Source organism: Eriocheir sinensis, chromosome 51, assembly GCF_024679095.1.
Source record: "Eriocheir sinensis breed Jianghai 21 chromosome 51, ASM2467909v1, whole genome shotgun sequence".
NCBI lineage: Eukaryota > Metazoa > Arthropoda > Malacostraca > Decapoda > Varunidae > Eriocheir > Eriocheir sinensis.
The window spans coordinates 3353530-3380884 of record NC_066559.1 but is presented as its reverse complement, the minus strand read 5'-3'; the positions used below and the strand labels follow the sequence as shown (position 1 = coordinate 3380884).

The 27355-nt window shown below is 43.0% G+C and overlaps 1 protein-coding gene across 4 annotated transcripts in view; it reads right to left on the bottom strand.

The window, feature by feature from the left end:
• The window catches only part of LOC126982542 (spondin-1-like), a 42891-nt gene extending 16290 nt beyond the window's left edge, over positions 1–26601 (bottom strand). For all 4 annotated transcript variants that reach the window (XM_050834682.1, XM_050834684.1, XM_050834683.1 and 1 more), the window contains exons 1-2: positions 26467–26601; positions 25206–25304 (exon numbers count right to left, since the gene is read on the bottom strand). In XM_050834682.1, coding sequence (XP_050690639.1) covers positions 25206–25304; positions 26467–26577 — 210 coding nt within the window. In that variant the 5' untranslated portion in view covers positions 26578–26601. The remainder of the gene's footprint in view (positions 1–25205; positions 25305–26466) is intronic.
• Positions 26602–27355: the final 754 nt, after the last annotated feature.

The following is a 27355-nucleotide window of genomic DNA, read 5'->3' as shown; positions in this document are numbered from 1 at the left end:
ATTTTTTAAGCCTCAAACTTTCGTACCTACACAAATAACGACAGAAAATCATCAAAGTTAGCATTAAAACTGTTATTTATTGAGGTCTGTGTTTTTTGCTATATTTATCGGTCAGAAACTACGAAAATGCAATGCGATGAGTACGATAATTTGGCAACGCTGTCGAGGAGGCTGTTTTGGGTGGGAAATCGGCAAACATGGGAGGCTGAGTACGACAATCTGGCAACGTTGCAATACACCTCCAGGGTAACAAGCGAACTCGAGAGGATTGACATACCTACAGGTCGGTATTCTTGGACGCTTCCTCCACTTACACCAACAATTTCCAAAGGTCGAAAAGAAGACTAATCGAGTTCTCAAGAATGTTTTTTTTCCCCCACGTTTACGGCACAGAAGCTTCGTCAAACTACCACCAGCCAGGGTCACAAAGCTACCTCCCCCCATGGAAGCTCCCACAACTCCTACGAAATCCCTGTCGAATGCGTGTGCTCGGGTGCCGAAATGGTTAGAAATATGACCAATGAAATATTAAAATGACAACAAGGGACTTAGGAGAAGATAACGCAACCAGGGTCTCAAAGCTACCTCCCCCTATGGAAATGTCCACTACTCCTACGAAAACCCTGTCAAATGCGTGTGCTTGTGTGCCGAAATGGTTAGGAATATGACCCAAGAAATCTTCAAATGATAACGCAGAACCAGACAGACGTTTTTAGGGCTCTGGCGTGGAGGTGCGGCTGACGAGACTCCCGGCGCCAGGCACAGCTCGGCTCACGCCTCCACAGAGATGACTTAATGAGAGGCAATGAGGAGAAAAACTAGTGAAGGACAGACGGGGCGCAGAAGGCTTGGTGTGGCGAAGCTGTTTTATTTCTAAGTAATGGAGGGAATTCAAGGGCAAAAAGGAGAAAATTAAAAGGCCGCTGGCGTTTTTCCTGAATTTAGTGGACAGTGAAAGTAACCAAAAGAGTGAATATCGGCTGGAGAGGCCTTGATACTTACTTATATTGTTGTTGGTGGTGGTGTTGGTGTTGATGTTAGTGGTGTAGTTGTTTTTGTAGTTGGTTCTGTTATTGTTCGAGGTTGTATTGTCAAGAGTAATGCTTCTGGTTGTGTTGGTGGAAGTGGTGCATGGTATTGGGGATGATCCGGAGATAATGGAGGTTATGGTGACAATGGTGGTGGCGTGGTGGTGGTGGTGGTGGAGGTGTTGTTAGTGGCGGTGGGGAAGATTCTAAGACATTGTTGGGGCTGGGGGTGGGGTGAGTGGGGGGAGGGTGATAAAAACCAAAAAAATAAAAAAATGAAAGCGATGATAAAACAAATGAAAACGATGACGAGAATTTCATTTCCATATCCACCACTGAACACGGCTGGAGTAAGTCATGAGTAAGTAAAACAATAAATGAAGATAGAGAGAAAGCAAATAAAACATCCACGTATGTCACAGAAGCAATCTCACACACACACACACACACGCACACACACACACACATGCCTGCTTTGTCCGCTGGCAATCAAAGGTTCGTGTGTAGGAAGGCTTTGGCGAAGAAGAAGAAGAAGAAGAAAAAGAAGAAGAAAAAGGAAAAGAAGAAGAAGAAGAAGAAGAAGAAGAAGAAAAAGAAGAAAAAGAAAAAGAAGAAAAAATAATAATGATAATAAGAAAAAAAGAAGAAAAAGAAGAAAATGAAAAGTAAGAGAGAGAGAGAGAGAGAGAGAGAGAGAGAGAGAGAGAGAGAGAGAGAGAGAGAGAGAGAGAGAGAGAGAGAGAGAGAGCTATCTAGTCATAACCTTTCAATTTTTCGTAAGAGGAGAACATAACGACACAAGAGTTTAATCTCAATTCTCTTCCGTTTTCCTCCGTGTCCTTTACCCAGTCTTCCTGTGCTACACTCACTTGTTTCTTTTTGAGTTTATCCTGCAAGTGCTACAAAGAGAATGTGATACCAATTAGTGTTCTATCATAGCCAGTCCCTTTGTAGGCTCAGAGACTTCCACTTTGCGGCCGGCGAGTTTCTGGTTAGGTCAGGCTGGTTACGACGGGTTCTCTTTTGTAGGAGCAGTGCTTAGCGGGCATTGGGGAAGAAGAAGAAGAGGAAGAAGAAGAAGGAAAAGAAGAAGAAGAAGAAGAAGAAGAAGAAGAAGAAGAAGAAGAGGAAGAAGAAGAAGAAGAAGAAGAAGAAGAAGAAGAAGAAGAAGAAGAAGGAAAGGAAGAAGAAGAAGAAGAAGAAGAAGAAGAAGAAGAAGAAAGAAGAAGAAGAAAAAGAAGAAGAAGAAGAAAAGGAAGAAGAAAAATATAAAGAAGAAGAAAGAAGATGAAGAAGAAGAAAAGAAAAAGAAGAAGAAGGAATTAATTTTGTTTTCACCCTCTAGCTGCTTCCTCTGCTATAAGAAAAATACAAACACCTAAGCGAATATACCTAGTAATCGATATGACTCCACACGGCTATTATTTTCTTCAGTAATTCGCCACAGGATAAAGCGCCGAAGAATAAAATAGTTGTTACACATTTGCCTGTTTTGTTTGTTTTATTATTTTCTCTTCCCTATATTTCTTTTATACACAATATGGTTAATCTTCATCTTGTCTCTTTCTTTTCTTACATGGTTGAGAAAGACAAAGAAACTAATCACCTATACTCGCTATCTGATATACTCCTTTCCTCTTCCCATACCTAAGAACAACAACAGCTACAACAAGAAATAGCAAACCAACTTCATGCACATTTTATCCATCATCAAACTAACCATACAAACCCTTTCCATTCAGTCTATTGCTTTATATTTTACTTTCCATTTCTAACTACAATTAAAAACAACAAACAAACCACAAACCTTTCTATCCAGTCTTCTCCTATTCTTTTTCTCATGTTTACCGTCCACTCATGAACTCTCAGCAAATAACAAACAAGCACACAAGCAGACCAGTTACATACGTTTTCCCTACCATCTATCAGGTTCCTTTCCCTTTTCCTCTCGCTCTCCCATTAGTTCACCCTTATCTTCCGATCTCAAGCTCACAACAACGGCACAAACCTGAAATCTATAACATATTTCTATAAACTTCTATCCCTCCTCTCTCTTCCTGTGGTGCTCTTCTTTCCCCTATCCATCTATCCCGTTCCTTTCCTTCTTGTTTCTCTCATTAGTTCATCCATATTTCCTATCTCATGCTCACAACAACGCCGAAAAACTAAAAACCAATATCTTGTGTCTCTCTCTATCTCTCCTCTCTTTCCTCGGTTGCTCTTGTTTCCCTCGTGCACTTATTAGTTCCTCTTTATCTTCTTATCTCGTCCCCAGCGCGGCCAGACAACGGCGGGAGGGAAAAGAACGAGGGCGGTAAAGAAGGAGCGAGCCGCTGCGTCGTTAGCTGTATATCCCGGGCATTGTCTGTCTGTCTGGTGGTCGATGCACGCTGAAATTTATAGAGGTGGGGAGGTGGGGGGGGGGGGAGAGAGAGAGAGAGAGAGAGAGAGAGAGAGAGAGAGAGAGAGAGAGAGAGAGAGAGAGAGAGGGAGAGAGAGAGAGAGATGAGAGCTAGGGAGATGTGATGAGGATTTGTAACAATTCCCTTCATTGTTTGTTAACTTGATCTGAAAATTGCTTCATGCTTGCCTCTCTCTCTCTCTCTCTCTCTCTCTACGTCATGTTCCTCTCCTCACTTTCCTTTCACTTCCGGTTGTCCTCATTCTCTCTCTCTCTCTCTCTCTCTCTCTCTCTCCCTGAAATATTGCACAGGCTTGGCAATTCTTCTGCTTCCTCTTATCCTTATGTTGAGTTGCCAAAAAGAGAGAGAGAGAGAGAGAGAGAGAGAGAGAGAGAGAGAGAGAGAGAGAGAGAGAGAGAGAGAGAGAGAGAGAGAGAGAGAGAGAGAGAGAGAGAGAGAGAGAGAGCGTAAACCTTAAAAACAATGCTATTATCCTTCACTTAACCTATCCATCATAAGCCTAAGTCAGTCACTGTCAGTCAGCCTTTAAGTGTCAGCCATTCGGTCAGCCATTTGGTTAGGGCGTCAGGTTAATCTCGCATGCATATAAATTGAATGATGAAAACAAAACCCGGGATAACAGAGGAGAATATTCATGCACCTTCAAATAGGGAAAAAAAAAACAAGATTAACGAAACGCGAGGGTGGATAAAGTGCGTGAATGGGAGCGTGAGTGATTGCGTGAGTGAGTGAGTGAGTGTGTGAGTGAGTGTGAGTGGGTGAGTGAGTCAGTGAGGGAGGGAGTGGTTGTGTGAGTGAATGAGTGTGAATGAGTGTGTGAGTGGTTGGTTGTGCGTGAGTGAATGAGTGCGTGAGTGAGCGAGTAAACAAGTAGGTAAATAAGGAAGAGGTGAATGAGCGAGTAAGTGAGTGACTGCCTAAGTGAGTGAGTGCGTGACAGTCAGAGAGACAAAGACAGACAGAGACAGACAGACACAGCCGCCCAAGGGGGAAACTGCCTGTCGCTTTTGATGAGGGAAATTGCATTCAGAGTGTAATGTGTCCAGGACGAAAGGTTCAATGCTACCGGCTGGAGGAGGAGGAGGAGGAGGAAGAGGAGGAAGAAGGAAGGAAGGAAAAGGGCTGGAGATGAGTGGTGATATGAGAGAGCAAGCTGGTAAGGGGGGGAGAGAGAGAGAGAGAGAGAGAGAGAGAGAGAGAGAGAGAGAGAGAGAGAGAGAGAGAGAGAGAGAGAGAGAGAGAGAGAGAGAGAGAGAGAGAGAGAGAGAGAGAGAGAGAGAGAGAGAGAGAGAGAGAGAGAGAAAGAAAAAAAGGAGAAAAGAAACGGAGCAGAAACAGGAGGCGGAGAAGAAAGAAGAATGGCAGGAGACTAAGGACAGACAACAGAGGAAAGCAGGCAGGCAAAAAGACAGGCAGGAAGACAGGAAGGAGGACAGGCCTCATTTCCTGGTGTTTGCGGCAGTCACCCTTGAGGACAAGACTCTCCTGACACACTCTGCTGATGCGCCTTTCTTCAGCATCATCATCATCACCATCACAACCAGCAACAATAACAACACTAACACCAACACCACCACTGCAACACCAGAAAAAAAAAAAAAAAAAAAAACACTAGCACCAACACTAGCAGGACCAGAAACACTACAACACAACCAGATCAGAAACAGCAGTATTTGCATCAACAACACAAACACCACCACCTAACATTAGCATCCGCAGCACCGGGCGGGCCAGAACAACAGCAAAGACAGAAACAGTCGTTGCAAAAACCAGACAAATTCAGGCGGAAATTGTGTGACCGCTTTCGTCGAGAAATGCGGGGACAAAGAGTCCTCCGTTCGCGGCGCTTCAGGTTTCCGACGCCATGCTCACACTGCCGCGCCTAATCATTTTTTTTTTTTATATCAATCAATCAACGGAGGCATACGCCGGAAAGTGCTTCGCCTCGCCCAGCCCTACGACGCCAAACCCTACGGTTACTCGGGGTGTCTCCAGGCAAGCCCCTTTCCCATCCTAAATACTTCATAGCAGAATCTATCGACTTGCTCAAGGCAAAAACTCTGTGGGGGTCCCTTTGGCCTCCTCCAGTCGGGGTTTTCTCTTACAGACACAATCCAGTGAGCAGGGTCGGCTTCTGGGTCGCGTGCCACATGCCCATATGGAAGGAGTTGGTGTTCATAGACTATGGAGTTAAGCGATGTCGACTCAGTCTCACGGAGTTGGACACAAAGCCATTCCAGCGATATTCCATGAGTCTGCGTAGGCACTCATTACCAAAGGCATCAGTCCGCCTATCCGTTACTATTCAGTGTCAGTGTCTTACAGCCACAGAGTGAGACAGGGAGCATAAGCGACTTGAAGGTCCGGATCCTTGTCCTTCTGCACAGGTATCGACAACGTCATATTCTAGTGCTGAGCGAGTCCATAACACCGTGTTATCAGGGGGCGCAAAGTGGTTCACGCCTCGCTTGTTCGTTCACTTACCGCAGTCTTCTGGTCTTCGTGGCGAGCACCATCTCCCCCACCCCCCCACCCTCCTTTAGAAATGGTCCACTCACGAGGTCACATTACCGTGATCGGTGAAACGTCTTTTCTGTCCGATTGTTTCCGCAATGTCTCCGCGTCGCACTTCCTGACTCGGGACCTTCTGCGTCACAATGTCTGGCTGAAGCTTTGGTGCGGCTTTACTCAAGGCCCCAACCTCCCTGGGCACACGCACTGACACACGCAAGCACACAACTTCCCCCTCCCCCAACAGAGACAGATAGGTAAACGAATAGATACGCAGATTGAAATATGTATAGATAAAAATATAAATAGATACAGATATACAGACGAATGGATACAAAATTGTTTATACTGACCGCAGGGTACGCCGAATATAACAGGAAAAATAAATACATAAAACATAATGAACGGCCGAGCGTCAACGCCAAAGCTGAAGCAAGTGAGAATTCCCACAACAGTAACGCGGTAATAAAAAGACTGAAGGTAAAATAAATGTCCAAAAATGAAAATAATACACAACTAAAATAGTCAAACACACACACACACACACACACACACACACACACACACACACACACACACGGCTGCTGTTGATGCTTCAGTTTCCATCGGACTAATGACATTTTCGTCACGCCTTATCGAAGAAAGCGTATTAGCGCAGATTGGTTTCGAAACGCCGGGCTGACGGTGTAGCGCTTGTGTTGTCGTTGTTGTTGTTGTTGTTGTTGTTATTGTTGACGATGATGATGAAAGTATTGTTGTTGTTATTGTTATTTGCTTGCTGATGATGATGGTGATGTTCGTATTGTTTTTAATGTTGTTTTTATTGTTGTTGTTAAGGATACTGAGCATTTTTTTTTTACAACAAAGGAGACAGCTCAAGGGCACACAAAAAGGAAACAATAATAAAAAAAAAGCCCGCTACTCGCTGCTCCTAAAAAAGAATCAAAAGAGGTGGCCGAAAGAGAGCTCAATTTTGGGATGTAGTGCTAGTGTATTATTGTTGTTGTTGTTGTTGTTGTTGTTGCTGTTGTTGTTGTTATTTTTGCGTGACGGCAGAGCGAAAAAATCAACTTAAATCTCACTTAATTATCTATTTTTAAGTCTGTTGATACGGTAAACGAACATTTTTGCGGATATTAATATTTTACTTCACCGATTAAGGAGCAAAACACACACACACACACACACACACACACACACACACACACACACACACACACACACACACACACACGTTGTAAAAAATAAATGTTTAAATGCAATATGTTTTAGTTATTTCTTTTGATGCAGATTATTGTTAGAGAAAATCGCTTATGTAAAACTCCCTGATCTGCTTTCCCATTCTGCTGATACGGCTAAAAACACGTTGTCTATGCTGTTATTAATCTCTTTAGCTCGTAAAAGGATAAAAAAGCCATAAATAACATTGCATGATATATATTTTTTTTATATTATTAAAATTATTATTATTATCATCATCAATATTTTCATTAGCAATCCAACACTGCAGAAACACACACACACACACACACACACACACACACACACACACACACACACACACACACACACACACACACACACACACACACACACGGCTTAATATGAATCAAATTACCAGCAAATTCACACCATCAGTTTATTGGCTGGAACACACCAAAATACTACGTGACACATTTTTCACGGAGACTCGCACCCATGAAAGAGATAGAGAGTTGTCCACAATATTAGCGTGCGGCACGTGTGCACTCATTTCACGCACCTGGCGCCCCTAGTAATCACACAGGTAAAGGTAACACATCTCACAACAATCAGCCACAAGTACACATTAGAGAGGGATGATGTGAGGCGCTATCATTGTTGTTGTTGTGGTTATTATCACTACTACTACTACTACTATTACTACTACTACTACTACTACTACTATCTTTTAATGGAATCAGAAAGACCAAAACTTTATAGACGGAGGGAAAAAAAAAGTCTCACATTGCTGCTCTGGTAAATGAGGACAAAAGAGGCTTTGAAAAACATGAAGCCCAATAACCAGGTATGAGCACTAATTAGCTGTTACCTGCCTTTACCTATTGCTATCACAGGTGTGTTTTGAAAAGCTGGCACTGGTGGAAAAAATAGCAATAAAACATGTAAGGTGAGAGAGAGAGAGAGAGAGAGAGAGAGAGAGAGAGAGAGAGAGAGAGAGAGAGAGAGAGAGAGAGAGAGAGAGAGAGAGAGAGAGAGAGAGAGAGAGAGAGAGAGAGAGAGAGAAACTGTTTGAATATCATATAACTTTTGTCGTCTCTCATCCCTAACGATAAATTACTACGAATTTACATAAAACTTCACCGAGTTGGAAGCTGCTCTTTCGTACGTACCACCTCCAATGCAATAAAACGCAACGCAATATTAGATTTATTTTTCCCATTCAACTCGAAGCAAAGGTGAGTGTTGCCCAATAAGTTTGCAATCATCAGATGAACGCGTAAAAATAACAGTAACTTCCCCGACTTATAAAGCAGTATTGTTCACGGGGTAATAGTTGAAAATTTTAAGAACTCAAATTTGTAAAGCAATGTGAATTTAAAAGAACTCAGATTTGAAAAGAACTGTGAATTTATAATAAGTCCAATTTGAAGAGCACTCAGAATTTATATAAAAAAAACTTTTCAAATTAGTAAACTAATGTGAATTTTGCTAACAAGGTACAAGGAGAAAATCATCAACAGGATTGCTAAGTTGCGAGTCAATGCTTTAGATGATTGTAAGATAAAGAAAGGGCCAGACGTGCGCTGATAACAATGAATCAATGTTGAATACGATTAGAACAACAACAACAACAAGAACAACAACAAATAAAAGAAGCCAAACATTATAAGCAATAAATCAACTCGTCACTGTCCGTTCATATTAGGCATGGGAAACACACACACACACACACACACACACACACACACACACACCTTACCCCCCTTCCCCCCTACACACATGCATTCAATCCACTCAGCCGTTCCTAGTCCTCCTCCCTTGAGATGAGTTCGATAAATGAGTTACTGGGAGAATGGACGGTCGGGGAGGAAAGCAGACAGTATGGATCCTGGCGTCACGGAGGAGGCTTCATTTTGGGACAGAGGAGGTTGGGTTTGTAGACAGAGAGGTTATTACAAAGGCCAAAACAGAGGTTGGGTTTGTACACAGAGAGGTTAATACTAGGGCAAAAACAGAGGTTGGGTTCGTAGACAGAGAGGTTAATACTATATAAAAAAAGAGTAGATAAGTGTCCTTTTAGCTTATGTTTTTCTGTCTATGTCGCAAGGTATATATGTAAGGAAACAGCTCAAGGGCAAAAATAAATGTAAGAGAGAGTAATGATGAGTGGCCAAATGATTATAATACGCCTATCTATTTCTGTCTGTCTGCCTGCCTGTCTGTCCTTCTGTCTGTCTCTCTGTTGTCGGTAAATTCATCCCTTCACCTGACACAACTAATGGAAGACAAAACAATACAGCCATTTGTTCCTAATTGAACTGCGACTCACGGGAATAGCGCCCCCAAACACACACACACACACACACACACACACACACACACACACACACACACACACACGAGAGCCTCATTCCTTTGCAAGCGCCGTGGAACAACCTTTAACCTCCTTCCTTTTTTGTGTTTGCTTCGCCGTGTTTTTTTTCCCTCCCCTTAAGTTGTGTGGCTATAATGTTCCCGCCACGCCAGGTAACACGAAACCATGAAGCCTTTTTAAAGAACATGTCACGTCTCTCTCTCTCTCTCTCTCTCTCTCTCTCTCTCTCTCTCTCTCTCTCTATATTTTCTTCCTTCAGTTCTTGTTTTTTTTTCTCTTTTCTTCTTATTCTTCTTTTTCTTTACTCTCTTTTATGCATCATCTCCTCCTCTTCCTCCTTCTCATTCTTCATCTTCGTCAACATCTTCATATTCTTCCTCTTTTCCTCCTTGTTCTTATCCTCGTCCTCCTCCTCCTCCTCCTGACCTATATAAAAAAAATAATATGGCCTAATAGCCAAGCCAGGACTGATGTGTGTGTTTGTGTGAAGGTCCCGGCAGTACCCAGAGGCTTGCTTGCTCGAATCGGTTGAGTGCTTGCCGGCGATGACGAGCCCAGATCGTGATTAGGCCATAGTGAACCACACACACACACACACACACACACACACACACACACACACACACACACACAGCGGCAATACCCGTGACGATGGACAGCAGCTTAATTACTTGTCACGCCTTTCAAAGAGTCAACCAACTGTCACACACACACACACACACACACGTGCAACGTAAACAAACATCACTGGTGAGCGCCACTAACCTCACGCCCCCGCCCCTTCCGCCTCATTTTTTAAACTGTTTTTTTTTTGTATCATCGCTCAAGTCCAACACACAGCAAAGAGCGCTAACAGGCAATCCCAGTGATGAAATGAGTCAACAAGGAGAGTGATGATGCTGGATGATGTTTCCCCGACATATTGCTGGTGTTGGTGGCTTTTTTTTTTTTGGGGGGGGGGGGGGCATTGGTTTTCTGGCCCTGTCTGTTGGCGACGGACGTATTTTTTTTACACAGACGCCGTAATTTCTCTAACTGCTTGCCTGGTGCTGCTCCCGCTGCTCCACTTGACAGAATTCGAGATGAAGGCAGAGTTGATTACTGTTTGATCAAGGTGTATTTGCCAAGGAAAGGATGATAAAGGTATGGCCAAGGTAGTTTTTAATTAGATATGACTCAGGTATATTTGCCAAGGCGAGGTTCAATTACGGTATGGTAGGTGGGGTAAGGTAAGGTAGATTTTAATCAAGGTATATTTTTTGGGGGGTAAGGGAAACAGCTCAGGGGTATTAAACAAAGAAACAACGACAAAAAAGCCCGCTAATCGCTGCTCATGCAACAGAAAACAAGGAGCTGTCTGATATTTGACGAGGTAGAGGTTGATTAAGATGCGGCTCAGGTATATTCAACACGGTAAGGTTGAATAAGGTGTTCCAGGTATTTATTCAAGGTAGGTTTGAATTGGGATATGGTTCAGGTATATTCAGCATCAAGGATGATTCTAAACTCTCCCTTCCAAGGCTATTTCACGCTCGTGCGGTCACATCCAACCATACCGCCTACGAGCTTTCTGTCGACCACTCTTACGGGTTAATGGCTACGACCAACACATCGATTTTCTCTTTTAGTAATATGAAGCATGAAGACAGAAAGATTAAGTGGTAGTGAAGTTTGTGGTATTTTACGGATTAAAAACAATTTCCAACACACTGATTTTCGCTGTTAGTAATAGTATGGCGCAAGATGCAACATGTAAGTAAAATGAGTGTGTGTGTGTGTGTGTGTGTGTGTGTGTGTGTGTGTGTGTGTGTGTGTGTGTGTGTGTGTGTGTGTGTGTGTGTGTAATTAACGAAGGAGAAAAGCCGCCGTAGGTTTTTGTGTTGGTGTTAACTGACATCGCTTAGTGAGTCACTCGACGGATTTGCCTGGCACACAGTGTTATGGACTCGCTCAATACGAGTAAATGGCGTTGTCGATATCTATGCAGGCGGACAAAGATTCGAGTCTTGAAGTCGCTTGTTCTTACTGTCTTAGTGTACGACCGAGAAATGGACACTGAATAGTGACTTGGAGAGGCGTGTCGATGCTTTTAGTACCAAGTGCCTTCACAACATCATGGGGTACCGTTAGAACAACTTCGTATCGAACCAACGACTACTCCGTGAAAATGAATCGAGGACTGTTACCAGATTAGTCCATGAACGCCACCTCCAGCTATATGGGCAAGTGGCGCGCCTCCCGAACGTCGACCCTGGGTTGTTTCTGTACGAGACACCCTGGGTGGAGGAGGCCAAGGGGACGCCCTCGTAACTCATAGATGGATCAAGTCAGCCGATCCTGCCGGGAAGGACTTGGGATGGACAGGGCAGCTGCGTGGGAGCTTCCTCGGGAGGACCGCCGGGAGTATGGACGGCGAGTCAATGAAGTGACGCGCCCCGGGCGTATGCTCCCCATTAGTCAGTTAGCTCAGTCGAGCTTGGGGCGAAACTCTTGTAACCGAGAAATATAGAGCCAACTCTGGAACTCAACTGAACCATTAATTATTTATTGATGATTTTCCTTTGTCTTTTTGTTGATTCAAAGTTATAACGTTGACTTGATCTTCATTATTAATGCGTCCAGCCTTCGTGAGGAGTGGAGGCTTTAAGGGTTATTTTCTTAATTAAACGATTCGGCCACCACGCTCACATATTTGACAAGGGTTTCGCAGGCGTTCTGAGCATTTCCATGACACACACACAAAAAAAACCCCACTCATTAGAACCCGACTGATCCCATTTTTGACTTTTGAAAGTAGTTGATAATAGAGACAGAAGCCTCGGGGAATACTAACCTAAGGGTGCTGGAATAAGGGACGACAGATGGAGGCGTTACCAATATCAACCTTTGTTTTGACCCACGGAATAAATGAAAAAAGGAAGGGAAAAGGTGTGTAGCTAATATCTGAGTCAAGTGTATAGTAGGTATGAGAATGATAAGCAGGTAAAGAATGAACTACGAAGATAATATTAATATTCATAATAATAATACTAAAAATAACAATAACATTAAGGCCTCGGCACCGCCTTCCCCAACACAACACTGTATGATTTAAAATTTCCTCTCCACCACCGGAGGGCACGAGAGAGAGAGAGAGAGAGAGAGAGAGAGAGAGAGAGAAAAGGACGGTTCCCTACCTCTGAGTAACACGCATTAAGGATGAAGACGTGTGTGTGCGTGCGTGTGTGTGTTACGAGGGAAGCTTTTCGATAATAAAAATAACTGTAATCATCCACCTCGACATCCACCAGGCAGCTTCACTTTAAAACCCAGCAGAGAGAGAGAGAGAGAGAGAGAGAGAGAGAGAGAGAGAGAGAGAGAGAGAGGGAGGGGGGGGAGCATAAATTGGTTGCCACGTGGTCTTAATATTTAAATTTTTGCCTTGAAATTAATTTGGTCAAGGCGAGTAATTTGCTTTTTTTCCCATATGGTTTTCCTCTGTGTGTGTGTGTGTGTGTGTGTGTGTGTGTGGGTGTAGGTGTGTGTGTGTGGGTGTAGGTGTGTGTGTGTGGGTGTGTGTTCTTCATAACAAATATATACACAATTCCATACATATTTTATTTACGAGGGGAATATTGAATAGAATAGAGAATGGGAGAATGATCAGAACACGCCATTTTCTATTACTATTTTAACCCAAACTAACCTAATCACTCACCAAATTCTCCCACGCACTCCGTTCACTTCACTCACATATACTCTTATTTCCCTTTATCCTCCTCTGTACCTTAAGCACTCGGGCATCTTCTCTCTCCGTTCTTCTCTACGTCCATCCTTTCTTTACCTTCTACCCTAACTTCTTTCCCATGCACATCCATTCTCTTTCTGCCTTTCATCTCCTTCAGTTCTGTCCTACCCTTCTTTCTCATCTCTTATTTCTCCTTCGCTAATCAGACACACAAACGTATTTTATATTTCCCTTCTGTTCTACACTTCTTTCCTTTTTTCCTCTTTTGGTCCTCTTTCGCTATTCAGACAAACACACAAATTCCTCCTTTACTTCGTTTCATCTCCTGCTTTTCCTCGCCTACTTCCATCTGTTAAAATATAAAGTCACTATGCGCTTTCTTCCCTTGTCTTGTCTTCTCTCTCTCTCTCTCTCTCTCTCTCTCTCTCTCTCTCTCTCTCTCTCTCTCTCTCTCTCTCGTATTCAAACCTCCCCTTGTGCTATGCGTCTTGCTTTCCTCCTTTGAATGTCTCTCTTTCCTCCTCCTCCTCCTCCTCTAGTCAAGCATAAATTTTTCCCCTCTACACTTCCTTCCTTTGGCCTTTCTTCTTCTCTCCTCAAAGGCATGCGCCCTTCCTTCCTTTCTTCTTCTCCTGTTCTCTTCTTCTTTGCTCATTCTCGGCTTAAACACACGAAGACTGTTACCGTGTTTTCTTCCTTTCTTCCTTCCCCTACAAGTTCCTCCTCTTTCTCTCTCTCGTTTTCCTTCTATTCAAACCTATAATAATCACTCTGTTCTTCCTTTCTTTGCCTTGCTCTCTCTCTCTCTCTCTCTCTCTCTCTCTCTCTCTCTCTAATCTCCTCTTATCACCCAACACGGTCCCATTCATGCACGCTTCTTTTTTTTATCTTGTTCCTCTTCTAATCTGACTTCTCCGCTCTGCAAACATTTCAATACATTCTCTCTCTCTCTCTCTCTCTCTCTCTCTCTCTCTCTCTCTCTCTCTCTCACGCCTCATCTGTTCGGGCTGTCTTTCTATCTTACTCTCTTTACAGTCGGCGCCGTTTCCCGCCTCGCTCACATTGTCATCATCATTTCAATCTACGCCGGGGACAATGATGAATAAGATGACCTAGCAGAGGAAGCCGTGTGTGTATGTGTGTGTGTGAGAGGGAGTGAGGGCGGGAGTGGGGTGGGAGTGGGGTGGGAGGGAGCAGAAGTGTGTCAAATGTGGACGTATGAACTAAAAGGACTTGTATAATGAGGCAAAGTTGAAGTATGGGACTCTACAAACTCTGGGTGAATCATGTTATCGCGTGGAGGGTTAGGGAGTAAGTAAATGTAGAGTTAGGGGGTATTCACTATAGCTGCGCGTGGCCTCAGTGTTCATATCCGTCGCATAAACAGGTTACGAGGAAAAAAACAAACTCCCACGAATCCCACAACTAAGAAATGAAGGAAAACAATAGTGTGATAAAATTAATAAGATCCACGTGACATTAAAAACACTTACCTAGTCCTATAATTATGCAAAGAGGTTAAGAACATTAATTAAGCACAAGTAAGACACAAGCTCTTCCTTCTCCATAAAATTTGAACTCTACGTGAAAGTTGACGATGTGAACACTATTTTAAAGCCTCCTTGATGGTGATATGTGTGCACCATTCTGAAGCCTTGATGATGATGCTGATGTCTGTGCACCATTCTGAACCCGAGATGGTGATGAGTCTGTGCAATAAAAAAAGAGGAATGTCTGTCTGCCTCTTGTCTGTCTGTCTGGGGGGAGACGTACAGCAATCCGCCTCATCAACGGGACAACAAATCCAGGGTAATGTGATAGGATGAAAAAATGAGGTGTAAGAAGCGTGAGAGAGAGAGAGAGAGAGAGAGAGAGAGAGAGAGAGAGAGTTATTTGTATTCCAGGAAGGAGGAAGGCCATTTTAATTCAGCTGGCGCAATATAATGATTACAGCAATAATAATAATAATAATAATAATAATAATAATAATAATAATAATAATAATAATGATAATAATAACAATGATAAGGTTAACAACAACACGGATACAAGTTCGAGTTAAGAAGACGAACATATCAACCACAAAAAATAATAAAGAAAAAAGCATACCGATCCTACACACAAGAATAAAATTAGAATAGAAAGAGTTTTGCGTATGAGAGGGTTGAAAAGTTCCATAACAATAAAACATGGAACGTGATGTTTGCAAGAGTGAAAAAGCGTAATACATATATAAACAGAGTAGGAGTAATGATGATTCTAACAAAAATGATCATGATAATAACAATGATGATGATTATGATGAAGGATTTTTCATCTGCAGCTTCGTTCACCTTTTCTTCATCTCTGTCCATTTCCTTCACTTCCCTCTCCCTCCTCCTCCTGCTCTTCCCCTTTACCTCCACTGCTTCCTACTGCCTCTCACGCTGCCACTACCTCCCCCCTCTCTTTTCCTCTCCCTCCTCTTCCCCTCTCTATGTATGCCCTCTCCTCTTCCCCTTCTCTCCTTTCCTTTCCTCCCCTCCCCCTTTTACTTATAACAAGCCTCCATCAACTCTACCGTGACTCTCTCTCTCTCTCTCTCTCTCTCTCTCTCTCTCTCTCTCTCTTGGTCATCCTCTTCCGCTTCCTCGAACTCTCCTCTCAACCCCCCCCCTCCCCCCTTCTTCCCTCCTTTCTTCTATTCCCCTCCCTCTTCATATTTCATTTTTCTCTCTTCTAATTTTCCTCCTTTCTTCTAACGTTTCCCTTCTCTCCTCCTTCGATCTTCTTTTCTCCATCTCATCTGATTTTCTACTTCCTTTCCCTCCCATTCCCCCTCTCTTTACTTCTTTCCTTCTCTTCTATTTTTCCTCTTTCTTTTCCTCTTACTTTCCCCTCTCTCCCCTCTCCTTATCTCACCTTTCCTCCCTCACTTCTGAATTTGCTCTCCCTTTCCGTTCCCTCCCCTTTTTTCCCTCTCCCCCCTCTCCTTATCTCACCTTTCCTCCCTCACTTCTGAATTTGCTCTCCCTTTCCGTTCCCTCCCCTTTTTTCCCTCTCCCCCCTCTCCTTATCTCACCTTTCCTCCCTCACTTCTGATTTTGCTCTTCCTTTCCCTTTCCTCCCCTTTTCCCCTCTCCCTTCTCCTTATCTCACCTTCTCTCTTTCTTCTGATTTTGCTCTTTCTTTCCCTTCCCCCCCTTTTCCCCTCTCTCCCCTCTCCTTATCTCCCCTTTTCTCCCTTTCTTCTGATTTTGCTCTTTCTTACCCTCTCACTTTTATCTCTATCTCTTCTTTCGCTCCTTCTCTCTTTTCCCTTTCCTCTCTCCTGCTTTTCATCCACACGCTGCGAATCTCTATCTTCCCCCTCTCTTTCTTCTTTCTCCTCTTTTCTCCCCTTCCTCCTCTTTCCCTCCCATTGTTCTCTCAGTCCCTCCCTCTCTCCCTCCCTCCCTTCCACTCTTTCCCTCCCTCACTCCTCCACATCCTTTGGTGTGCCACAAACCGCCGGGGACACCGAGGAGGAGGAGGAGGAGGAGGAGGAGGAGGAGGAGGAGGAGGATAAAGCTGGTTGAGGCCAAGAGCAGCATCTGGATCGGTTGCCATGACAACATCTCTCTCTCTCTCTCTCTCTCTCTCTCTCTCTCTCTCTCTCTCTCTCTCTCTCTCTCTCTCTCTCTCCTCCCTCCTCCTCCTCCTCCCTCTCTCCCTTCCCTCCTTATCCCACTCCTCCATCTCGCAATTACGATTCTCTCTCTCTCTCTCTCTCTCTCTCTCTCTCTCTCTCTCTCTCTCTCTCTCTCTCTCATCTGCTTGGAGGTCACGTGTTCGTACTAAGGTTCACATGAAGTTAATTTTTGGTGCACATGATAATACTTGGTGCACATTATAATACTTGGTGCACATGATAATACTTGGTGCACATTATAATACTTGGTGCACATGATAATACTTGGTGCACATGATAATACTTGGTGCACATGATAATACTTGGTGCACATGATAATACTTGGTGCACATGATAATACTTGGTGCACATGATAATATTTGGTGCACATGATAATACTTGGTGCACATGATAATACTTGGTGCACATGATAATACTTGGTGCACATGATAATACTTGGTGCACATGATAATACTTGGTGCACATGATAATACTTGGTGCACATGATAATATTTGGTGCACATGATAATATTTGGTGCACACGGAAATACTTGGTGCACATGATAATATTTGGTGCACATGATAATATTTGGTGCACACGGAAATACTTGGTGCACATGATAATATTTGGTGCACACGGAAATACTTGGTGCACATGATAATATTTGGTGCACACGGAAATACTTGGTGCACATGATACTATTTGGTGCACACGCCTCATCCGTACATTACCGTCGCTTTGCTTCCGCTATAAAACTCTGACTTAATAACTAATTAGCGAAGTTTATTCCAGAGTCAGGAGGAGGAGGAGGAGGAGGAGGAGGAGGAGGAGGAGGAGGAAAGAGGGGAATATTAAGGACGGAGACTCAAGGAATAGATTAAAGGATAAACAAGGAGAGAGGAAGGATGGTGAATACTGAAGAGGGAGAGAAAGGAAGGAAGGAAGGAAGAAAAAGAAAGAAAGAAAGAAAGAAAGGAAGGAAGTAGGGAGTTGAAAGAGGGAACGAAAGATGGGGTGAAGGAAAGAAGCAAGGAAGAAAGGACTCAAGGAAGGCACGGAGAGAGTTACTGAGGAATGGATAAAATAGGGGGAGGGAATGAAGGACTGAAGGAAAGAAGGGGGATGCGAGGAAAGAAAAATAGCAGAAGACTGAGGTACAAAAGGTTGAGAAATTAAGCACTGATATAAGAAGAAGCGGACATAAAGAGGATTTTGAGGAAGAAAATACAATAGAAGAGAATAAGGAAGAGAGGAAGACAAAGGGGTTAAAGGAAGGTTAACGGGGAAGGAAAGAGTAAAGAGGAATAAATAAAGATGGAAGTGGAGAAGAAATGTGGAGGGAATAAAGTGGAGACAGGAAGGGCAAAAAGGAAGAGGAAGGAAAATAAGATGGAAGAAAGACGGGAATGAATGAATGAATGAAGAAAGAAAGAAAGAAAGGAAGGAAGGGAGGAAGAAAGGAAGGAAGGAAGGAACGAAGGAAGAAAGAAAGGAACGAAGGAAGAAAGGATGGAGGGAAGGAAGGAAGGAAGGGAGGGAGGAAGAAAGGTAGGAAGGAAGGAAGGAAAGAAGGAAGGAAGTGAGGACAAAACTGTATGAATATATAAAGAGGAGGTAGGGTTTGTAAGGAAATGTGTGTGTGTGTGTGTGTGTGTGTGTGTGTGTGTGTGTGTGTGTGTGTATGCAAAGTCATGCCTCCCCTACACACCTGACACCCAAAACTCAGGTATACACTTCCTTCTCCTCTCACCTGCACACACACACACACACACACACACACACACACACACACACACACACACACACACACACACACACACACATAAACAGGTGATCCTCAAAATGTGTAAAGATGTTGATGCTAATTATGATAACAATAACATAAAATAATAACAATAATAGAAGAAAAAAAAACACTCGTATTCCTAAAAAAAAAAACTATACTTAATGGATAATGAAAAGAAGAAAAAAAAACATAAGAGGATTCACAAGGTAATTAAAAAGACACCGAACATGATTACGGTAAGGAGGAAATAACGTAAGACTCAAAGGTAAATAGAATCAAGGTGAAGAGATCATTAATTTTGCAGAGTGCTGATTTACCTGAGCTACGAAGGTGTTGATGTTAAGTATTAAAGGTAAACAAGACAACCATGGAAAGTTAATGTGTGTGTGTGTGTGTGTGTGTGTGTGTGTGTGTGTGTGTGTGTGTGTGTGTGTGTTTACAGGTAACGTTGGTGGACAGGTGACTTAATAGAATGCCAAACTGAGCGGAAACTTGCGTAAAAATTAAGTTATATATTCTTTCAGTGAGGTAAAAATAGTATGCAACTCCCAAATATTCTACTTACATATTCTACTTCTCCTTCCTTCATCACCTTCAATACTTCCATTTCTTTTCTTCCTGTACTTATCTTTTTCGTTATTTTCCTCTCTCCTCGTTCTTCTATTTTTATACTCGATTCCCTTTCCTCTCTTTAATCATGTTTGTTTTTTGTGCTTTAAGTTTTGACTAATCGTTCAGTCTCGTTCCTCTTTCGTCTCCAGTCTTCTCCTTTCACAGTATTTTTCGTTTTTCATATTTAATCTTTGTTTTATATCCCTTGTTCTCGTTCTTGTAATTAAATCCCTACAAGCCAGTCAGGTGTGTATATGATGCTAATACATGCAAGAACGAGAACAAGGGATATAACACAACCATCTGCATCACCATCATCACTACTGAACCAATAGCAACCCTTCATCTCACCACCATCATCGTTATTATCACTGAAAAAATAACATCACTTTCCTTCATCACCATTAACTTTAAAGAACGAATAGCAATTACAGCCCTTCCTGTCACTATCATCATTATCATCACTAATACCACTTAGAAAACACAATCTCTTCACTATCCTTCATCACCAGAAAAGAGCCAAATACTACAACGTTTCCCATCACCATCATCACCACAACTTATCATAACATCATCACCAAAAAGAACCAATAAATAACTACAACCCTACCCATCATCATCACCATCCCCATCATTATCAAATAACTAATATGACAACCATTCACCACCAATCACCATCACCAAACAAATAACACACCACTACATCAACATCACCACACATATTACCTCACCATCCTCATCACCTAATAGCCACTCCTACCACCATCACCACCAATCCCTCATAAAGAGCACACGCGGCCCCACCAATCAGGGAGCTCCAGCCTCATGACGTCACGAGGGTAGTATGATGCACGGGCCAATAGGAGTCGAGGAATGACATCAACGGACATCCCGCCAAGATATACTGGACCAATCAAGGCAACTCTACGCGATACGACGCCACACATCACATACACTCCCTCTCCTCCTCCTGCTCCTTCCTTCCCCGTCCTCCTCTTCCTCCTCCTTCTTCCTCCATCTCCGTGAAAGGTAAAGAAACAATGTAAATATATATGAACGAACGGGGGGAAGGATCATAAGGTCCGTTCGGCGTTGTTCTGCGTCCCCCTCTCCTCCTGTTCCACCTCCTTCCTCCTCATCTCCGTGAAAGGTAAAGAAACAATGTAAATATATGTGAAGGAACGGCAGGAAGGATCAGCGTCGTGGGTCCATAAGGTTTCGTTCGGCGTTGTTCTGCGTCGCTCGCCGTGTGGTGCCGCCGAAGGGAACGTATTGAGCGGAGACGAACACCTGCGGGAAGCCACCCATCTACCGCGTACGGTGGAGATATGAGGAAACTTTTGGCGGAAGCGAAGTTGGTTGGAGGAGAGGCAGTACTGGAGAGGTAATTAAACCGTTGAGTGGAGGGGAGGGAGGAGAGTGGAGGGAAATGAGAGGAGCGGAGAGGGAGGGAAAGGGTAGGTAGGTAGAGATATATGGGGATGTGAGTGAGTGCTTGCATTAAAACTTTGGTGATCATCTCGTGTGTGCGTGTGCGTGTGTGTGTGTGTGTGTGTGTGTGTGTGTGTGTGTGTGTGTGTGTGTGTGTGTCGCTGGAGGCTCACTTAAGTGCTCGGCAAGCTGAGCGCAACGCGAGAGCAATGAAGTGGGCGTAAGAGAGTAGGGGAGTGGCCGTGGGTAGCCGTGGTGTCTTGTTCTGGCCAAGTGGCGGCGGGTCAGTCAAGAGGCTGTGAGGGGCTGCAGGTGTGAGGCGATCTGGTGACACTCGAAGGAAGGGGAGAGGGAGAGGAGCGCATGATAAACGATCCCTCTAAAGTTCAAGAGGAAGAGACATCTTTATGGGACGACTGATAACGGTTTTAGTAGGTTGTTAGATATGTATATGGGAAGGTAGCGGTCGAGTGGACAGCCCGAGGATGTGGTGAACGCAGGGTGACGATTTTTCAGCCAACATCGAGTGGCCCAAGATCGCACACATGCCATTCACCAACGAGTCTTATCAATAGGAGCAATGGAGGCAGCATAAACCGAGCAGCAAAATAATAACTGGCGTCACTGTGAAAAAAAGCGCCTTCATTTTGCAGAGCAGACGACCAGTACCCACGAGAACCAAAGGAAAAACACATATATAAATTTTGCCTAAGACAGGAGTTTACAGGAATATTGCTCGTGCTTGATCAAAACTCCATTATTCATCCCTCGTAGCCAAACTTTGACATTAATTATACTTTCCACAGGTGTCTGGAGTGACTGCCGCCCCCACCCCCCCATTCCCCCTCCCGCCGGTCCATCTTTTGTTTCGTGAAAAAGTTTGACGCATCGCATAATGTCCCCAACTTTGCCTCCCCGCGATGCTGAGCCTTTGCGAATCTGCCACACTCGACGCTGACCTTAACGTTACCTGCACGCTCCTTCCCCGCAAAGTGTACACCGTTACTAGGCTGGTACATCTGCCGCTGGAGGAACTTGGTTATAAGATGATCAAACTCGCTTCCAAAAATGCATCTCTTGAAACTTTTCTTGCCACAATAAAGTTTTCTTAAGCATTTCTCTCGCGGCCCATTAGCGAGCCTCTTGGCTGTACTAAGTTATGCGCCTCCCGCCGTGTGGTGTTTTCTTTTCTAGTTGCGGAGAAACAGCGAACCACATTGTTGTCTATCGCGCTGGAGATCCTGAACTGAAATTCTCTCCGTCTTACACTTGCTAATAAAAACTCTTCATATATTTTAGAGTTCAACGCCGCCTTTCAGTGTTATCCATGCGTCTTTTCCGTTAAATGACGTGATCAATCTTACTTTCCGTGTTACTGAACGCATATACTTCTACAAGCCTTCGTTGCACCTTTAATACATATCTAAAGTTATTCTATTTTACCATCGCTACCTCTTAATCTTTTACGTACAATTTCTCATTTAGGGTTTTTCTATGCCAAGTTTGTATCTTTAAGCTTGCTCTGTCGGTCTTATAAGCGGCTCTGGACCCTGTGAGGACGAGGAGCTTCCGGCATCGTGTGTGTCAGATGTTTGGGAGGACGCGAGTGTGCTATCCTGATCCCCCGACGGTGCTCGCGTGTCCAGCTCCTCAGCGGGTGTCGAGGCATTACGGGATGAGCCGCCGCGGGAATGAGATGCACCTTCTGGGAAAATTACTCAGAGCGAATTCCACATGAGGTTCCTGTTATATAGTTAGCTCACGGTAATCATCGCAAGTGTTACAGAGGACAAGACAAACAAAAAACAAGACAAAATTAAAGAAAAAAGACGTATTCAAGAGTTTATGCCCTAAATCAAACCACATTCCAACTTTTTAAAACATTCACCATTGCAGGATTAGAGGACGCCAAGTGTACCGCCATCATCACTTTATTTCGTGTATTATCTGCCAAAAAACCACGACAACAATTTCCCACTTCTCCGAGTTTCCAATCCTTTATTTTCGTTTAAGATGACGATTCTTTGCCAAACATTTTGTCCGGGTGTTCGCTAAAACTCAACGTTGAACACAAGTCTGCGCCATTCCCTCCCCACGGTAAGGACACACGGGGAAGCAGACAGACGCATCCTCTGGCTTAGATACAAAGAAGTGATGCAACGGTTGCTAGTCGACGTTAAGGTGGCAGACTATTTAGAGGGCCAAGCACGAAGAGCATACGCTAGTCGCTTACTTAAATAGAACAATGTGGATTAATAAATACATAGACCGAAGAATAATCGTATATATATAATCAAATACACACCTGCATACGTACATATATACATAGATATCTAAACAGGTAAATAAATAACTAGATTTGTGGAATAAAATTAACAGGATGAAATTTATGTACATGAAAGACATTAGTATGAACAAGCGAAGAAAAAGAACGAAACCAAACCTAACGAGAGGCTTAAAAAAAAGAGAAATGACGCATCAAAGAAAAAAAGAAGACTGGAAATGACAGGGGAAGGGGAGAGGATGAGTGATGGAAAAAGAAAAAAATAGCAAAAAGACGCGCAAAGAACGAAACAAAATAAGATAAAACTGCAAAGTTAAAACGAAAACGTAAAAAAATGGCCAAAGTTTCGACAAACTACACCGAAAAGTTGCAACGAAAGTAAAATAAAAGAAAATCAAGGACATGGAAGGAAACAATAAAAGGGGAAGAAAAAGAGCGTGTGAGATAAACAAGGAAAACAACAAAAACAAGATACAAACAAACAAACAAACAGGAAAAATAAATACAATATCCACGGCAGAACGAATCGAAAAATGTTAGCGTGCGCGAGAAAGCAAATCAACAAAAATAGACCAATAATAATAATAATAATAAAAATAATAATAATAATAATAATAATAATAATAATAAAGAAAACGAAGACGAAGGGAAGAAGAAGAATATGAAGTAGATAAAGAAAACAAAACACCAAAAATGAGAAGAATAAAATAAAATGAAAAAGAAAAAAAAAAGTCAAATTATATATAAAAGAATTAAAAAACAAACAAACCAAGAAAGAAATAAACAAAAATGAAACTTAACGAACGGACAGCGAGATAACGTGCGTGAAGGAGAGACAGACGGACAAAAAAAATGTAGCGGACATGATAAAAAAAATAAGAAAACTAGAAAGAAAATGTAAAATAATATGACAGGAGAAAATAAATGGATAGCCAAGACGGATGGGGAAGAGGAATGACTCGCGTGTGAGGACAAAAAAAATAATTATAAGGACGAGAATAGACGCGAGGAAGAAAAGAAAATAGAGAAGGGAAAAGACAGTGAACGTACGTGTGTGTGTGTGTGTGTGTGTATGTGTGTGTGTGTATGAGAGAGAGAGAGAGAGAGAGAGAGAGAGAGAGAGAGAGAGAGAGAGAGAGAGAGAGAGAGAGAGAGAGAGAGAGAGAGAGAGAGAGAGAGAGAGAGAGAGAGAGAGAGAGAGAGAGAGAGAGTGAGAGAGAGAGAGAGAGAGAGAGAGAGAGAGAGAGAGAGAGAGAGAGAGAGAGAGAGAGAGAGAGAGAGAGAGAGAATAATAATCCAATAAGAACTTCAACTAAAGACAGAACGAGCAGAGGAGAAAACAAACAAACAAACGAACAAACAAACAAAATGGAAAGACAAACAAGGCAAAGGATTATAAATATAAACAGAAGAATAAATAGAGGAGCTGGATAGGAGAGTAATAAAGAGCAGGGAGGAGAAAATTAATGGCAAACAGAAAGAAGGGAGAGGCAAGGAAGGAATGATGGTCCGGGGGAGATGGAGGAAGGGGACAGAGAAGTAAAGGGCGGCGAAGGAAAGTAGGGAGAGAAGAGGAGGAGGAAAGAAGGGAGGAGAGTTGGCAGGATGCGAAAACGAGGCGATGTGAGAGAAAGTGTAAAGGAGGGAAGGGAGAAAAGAGTGAATAAAGAAGGATGGAGAGGGAAAGGGAAATAAGAGGAGGAAGGAAGGGAGGAGAGTGGACAGGATGGGAAAACGAGGCGATAAGAGAGAAAGTAAAGAAGGAGGGAAGGGAGAAAAGAGTGAATAAAGAAGGATGAGGAGGGAATTAAGAGCGGGGACGAAAGACAAGGACAGACTGAAGGAAGGAAAGAATAGAGAGGAGAGCGGGAAGGAGAGGAAAATGAGATAAGAGGAAAATAAGGAATAAGATAATAAGAATGACTAACAGAGGGCGATACCAGCGGGGAAGTTAGTGAAGGAAAACAAAACGACAAAACAAAACAAAGCTGAATGGGGAAACAAATAAAGAGAGGATCACAAAACGGTGAAAAAAAATAAACAAAACAGCGAAACAAAGAAAAAGTAACAAAAAAGTAAAAAAAGAACGGCAAAAAATAAAAGGAGGAAGTGGATAAGAGATTAAGGTGACAAGGGAAGGAGTGGGCATAGGAAGGAGTGGGCGCGCGGTACTCACCCTGGAGTGGTTGCCGTCGACGAAGAACTGCGCCGTGACCACGCCCACGCCCTGGGTGATGGGCGGCGTGTTGAAGGCGTCCAGCACCCCGTTCTCCGCCTGCACGGGAGGGTGAAGGGGAGGAAAGAATGGTTAGGTCTTACTCTGCGCGTCCTTCAATCTGCCCACCTCTTCGTCTGTATATTACTCACCGTCTCTCTCTTTGTGTTTGTTTGTTTGTGTGTGGGGAGAGGAAGGTGCTTGTTGATTTGTGTGTGTGTGTGTGTGTGTGTGTGTGTGTGTGTGTGTGTGTGTGTTCAATATCAGTGTGTTCTCTCTCTCCCTCTTATTATTATTATTATTATTATTATTATTATTAATATTATCATTATTATTATTATTATTATCATCATTATTTCCACAGCACCCAACACTCATAAACACGCCAGGACCCTCACTGATGCCACTCTTTCTGTCAGTTATATATTTTTATTTCTCTCTTTAATTGCGTAGCTTTATAATTCAGTTACGTCAATAATATTATGAACACAGAAATACCAAGACGCGTTTACAGCTGGCAATAAAGATAGATAATTGAAAGCAGTATGACAGAACAAAATTGCTAATACTACTAATAATATAAGAAACTACTACTACCACTACTACTACTACTACTACTACTACTACTACCACTACCAGACGAAAATAAAAACTACACCTCAAAATAAAAATAAAAAAGAAATTACAGGTATAGCCAATTAACAACTACTTCAACTAACAAAAGACGAAAGGAAAAAAGCTTAAAGAATTAACAAGAACATGAATATGACAAGACGGACCATGCCTGTGAAGTTAATATAATTTCTCTTACCTCTTATCATTTACCTTTTTACCTTTTCCTGTCTTTTTATTCTTATTATTTCTACAGCGTAAGTGACTATGTATCTAAAGTGAGTATGACCAAGCAGTGGCGGGAGAGTGAGCGTAATAGCCTTCTCCTCACCTCATTTTCTTCCGGCTTACTTATCAAGGGAAAACAGGGAGGGGGTCCTAACCTAATTTGCAAGGGAGAGTATGATTAAAGTTAAGTGTCTGAGCATGTAATTAACTCTCTCTCTCTCTCTCTCTCTCTCTCTCTCTCTCTCTCTCTCTCTCTCTCTCTCTCATTATCTATCTTTTCCCTAATTAGTATATCCTCCCCCAGTTTAAATGCCCTTACTAATCAATTACTCTCTCTCTCTCTCTCTCTCTCTCTCTCTCTCTCTCTCTCTCTCTCTCTTACCTGCGCTCCCTGGTCGATGAGATCGCTGCGCCCCGTCTCGGCGAAGGACTTGAGGGCGGGGGACGCCGGCTCCCCCGCGTGAAACAGGACGTACTGGGGGCCGTGGCTCATGCCTGGGGGAGAAGGGGGAAGTGGTGAGGGCGGGTGTGATGGGTGTTGGAGGTGAGGGGGAGGGGGGAAGAACAAACAGGCGCATTAGAACAGGAAAGACAGGCAAGGAAACGAAGGAAAACCAGGGATATCTAAGCAGGAATGGGGAGAGGAAGAGCTTTTCAGGGTTAGTGGGAATGAGTGATTGTCAGGAGAGAAAAGGGTGTTGAGAACTTGAAGTGGTTTTTAGGTGTTAAGGGGTTAGTGGGTGTTAGGGGAGGAGAGGAGATGAGAGGCAAGGGAGGAGGAGAGGGAGAGCATTACCGGGAGAAGGAAGATTTAAGTTCAAACATAAAATTACCATAATACGAAAAAATGACCCATAATACATATACAGTGTCCGAAGTATGATATGGGAAGGTTTACAGAGACACGTCCACCCGGCACACACCTTTATAGAGTATGAGAAGAGGAAGGAAAGGGAAGGAAAGAGAAAGAAGTGGGTGACGGAATACAATTTGGTGAAGACACGAAGGACGAAAGGAAGGAAGTAGGGCAGAACTGAGTTAACTGTGAAGGGAGAAAGAGAAGGAAAGGAGAGGGAGAAGGAACAAAAAGAAAAAGAAAAATGCTTAATCTAGAGAAGAGACGCATAAGATTATTACATGGAAAAGACACAGGAGATGATATACAAGAGATAATTTAAACTTTAGAATATAACCTAGAGATAAGACATATATGATCATTAACCAAAAGAAGACATAGATGAGAGAATTAAAATCTAAATATAAACATGAAT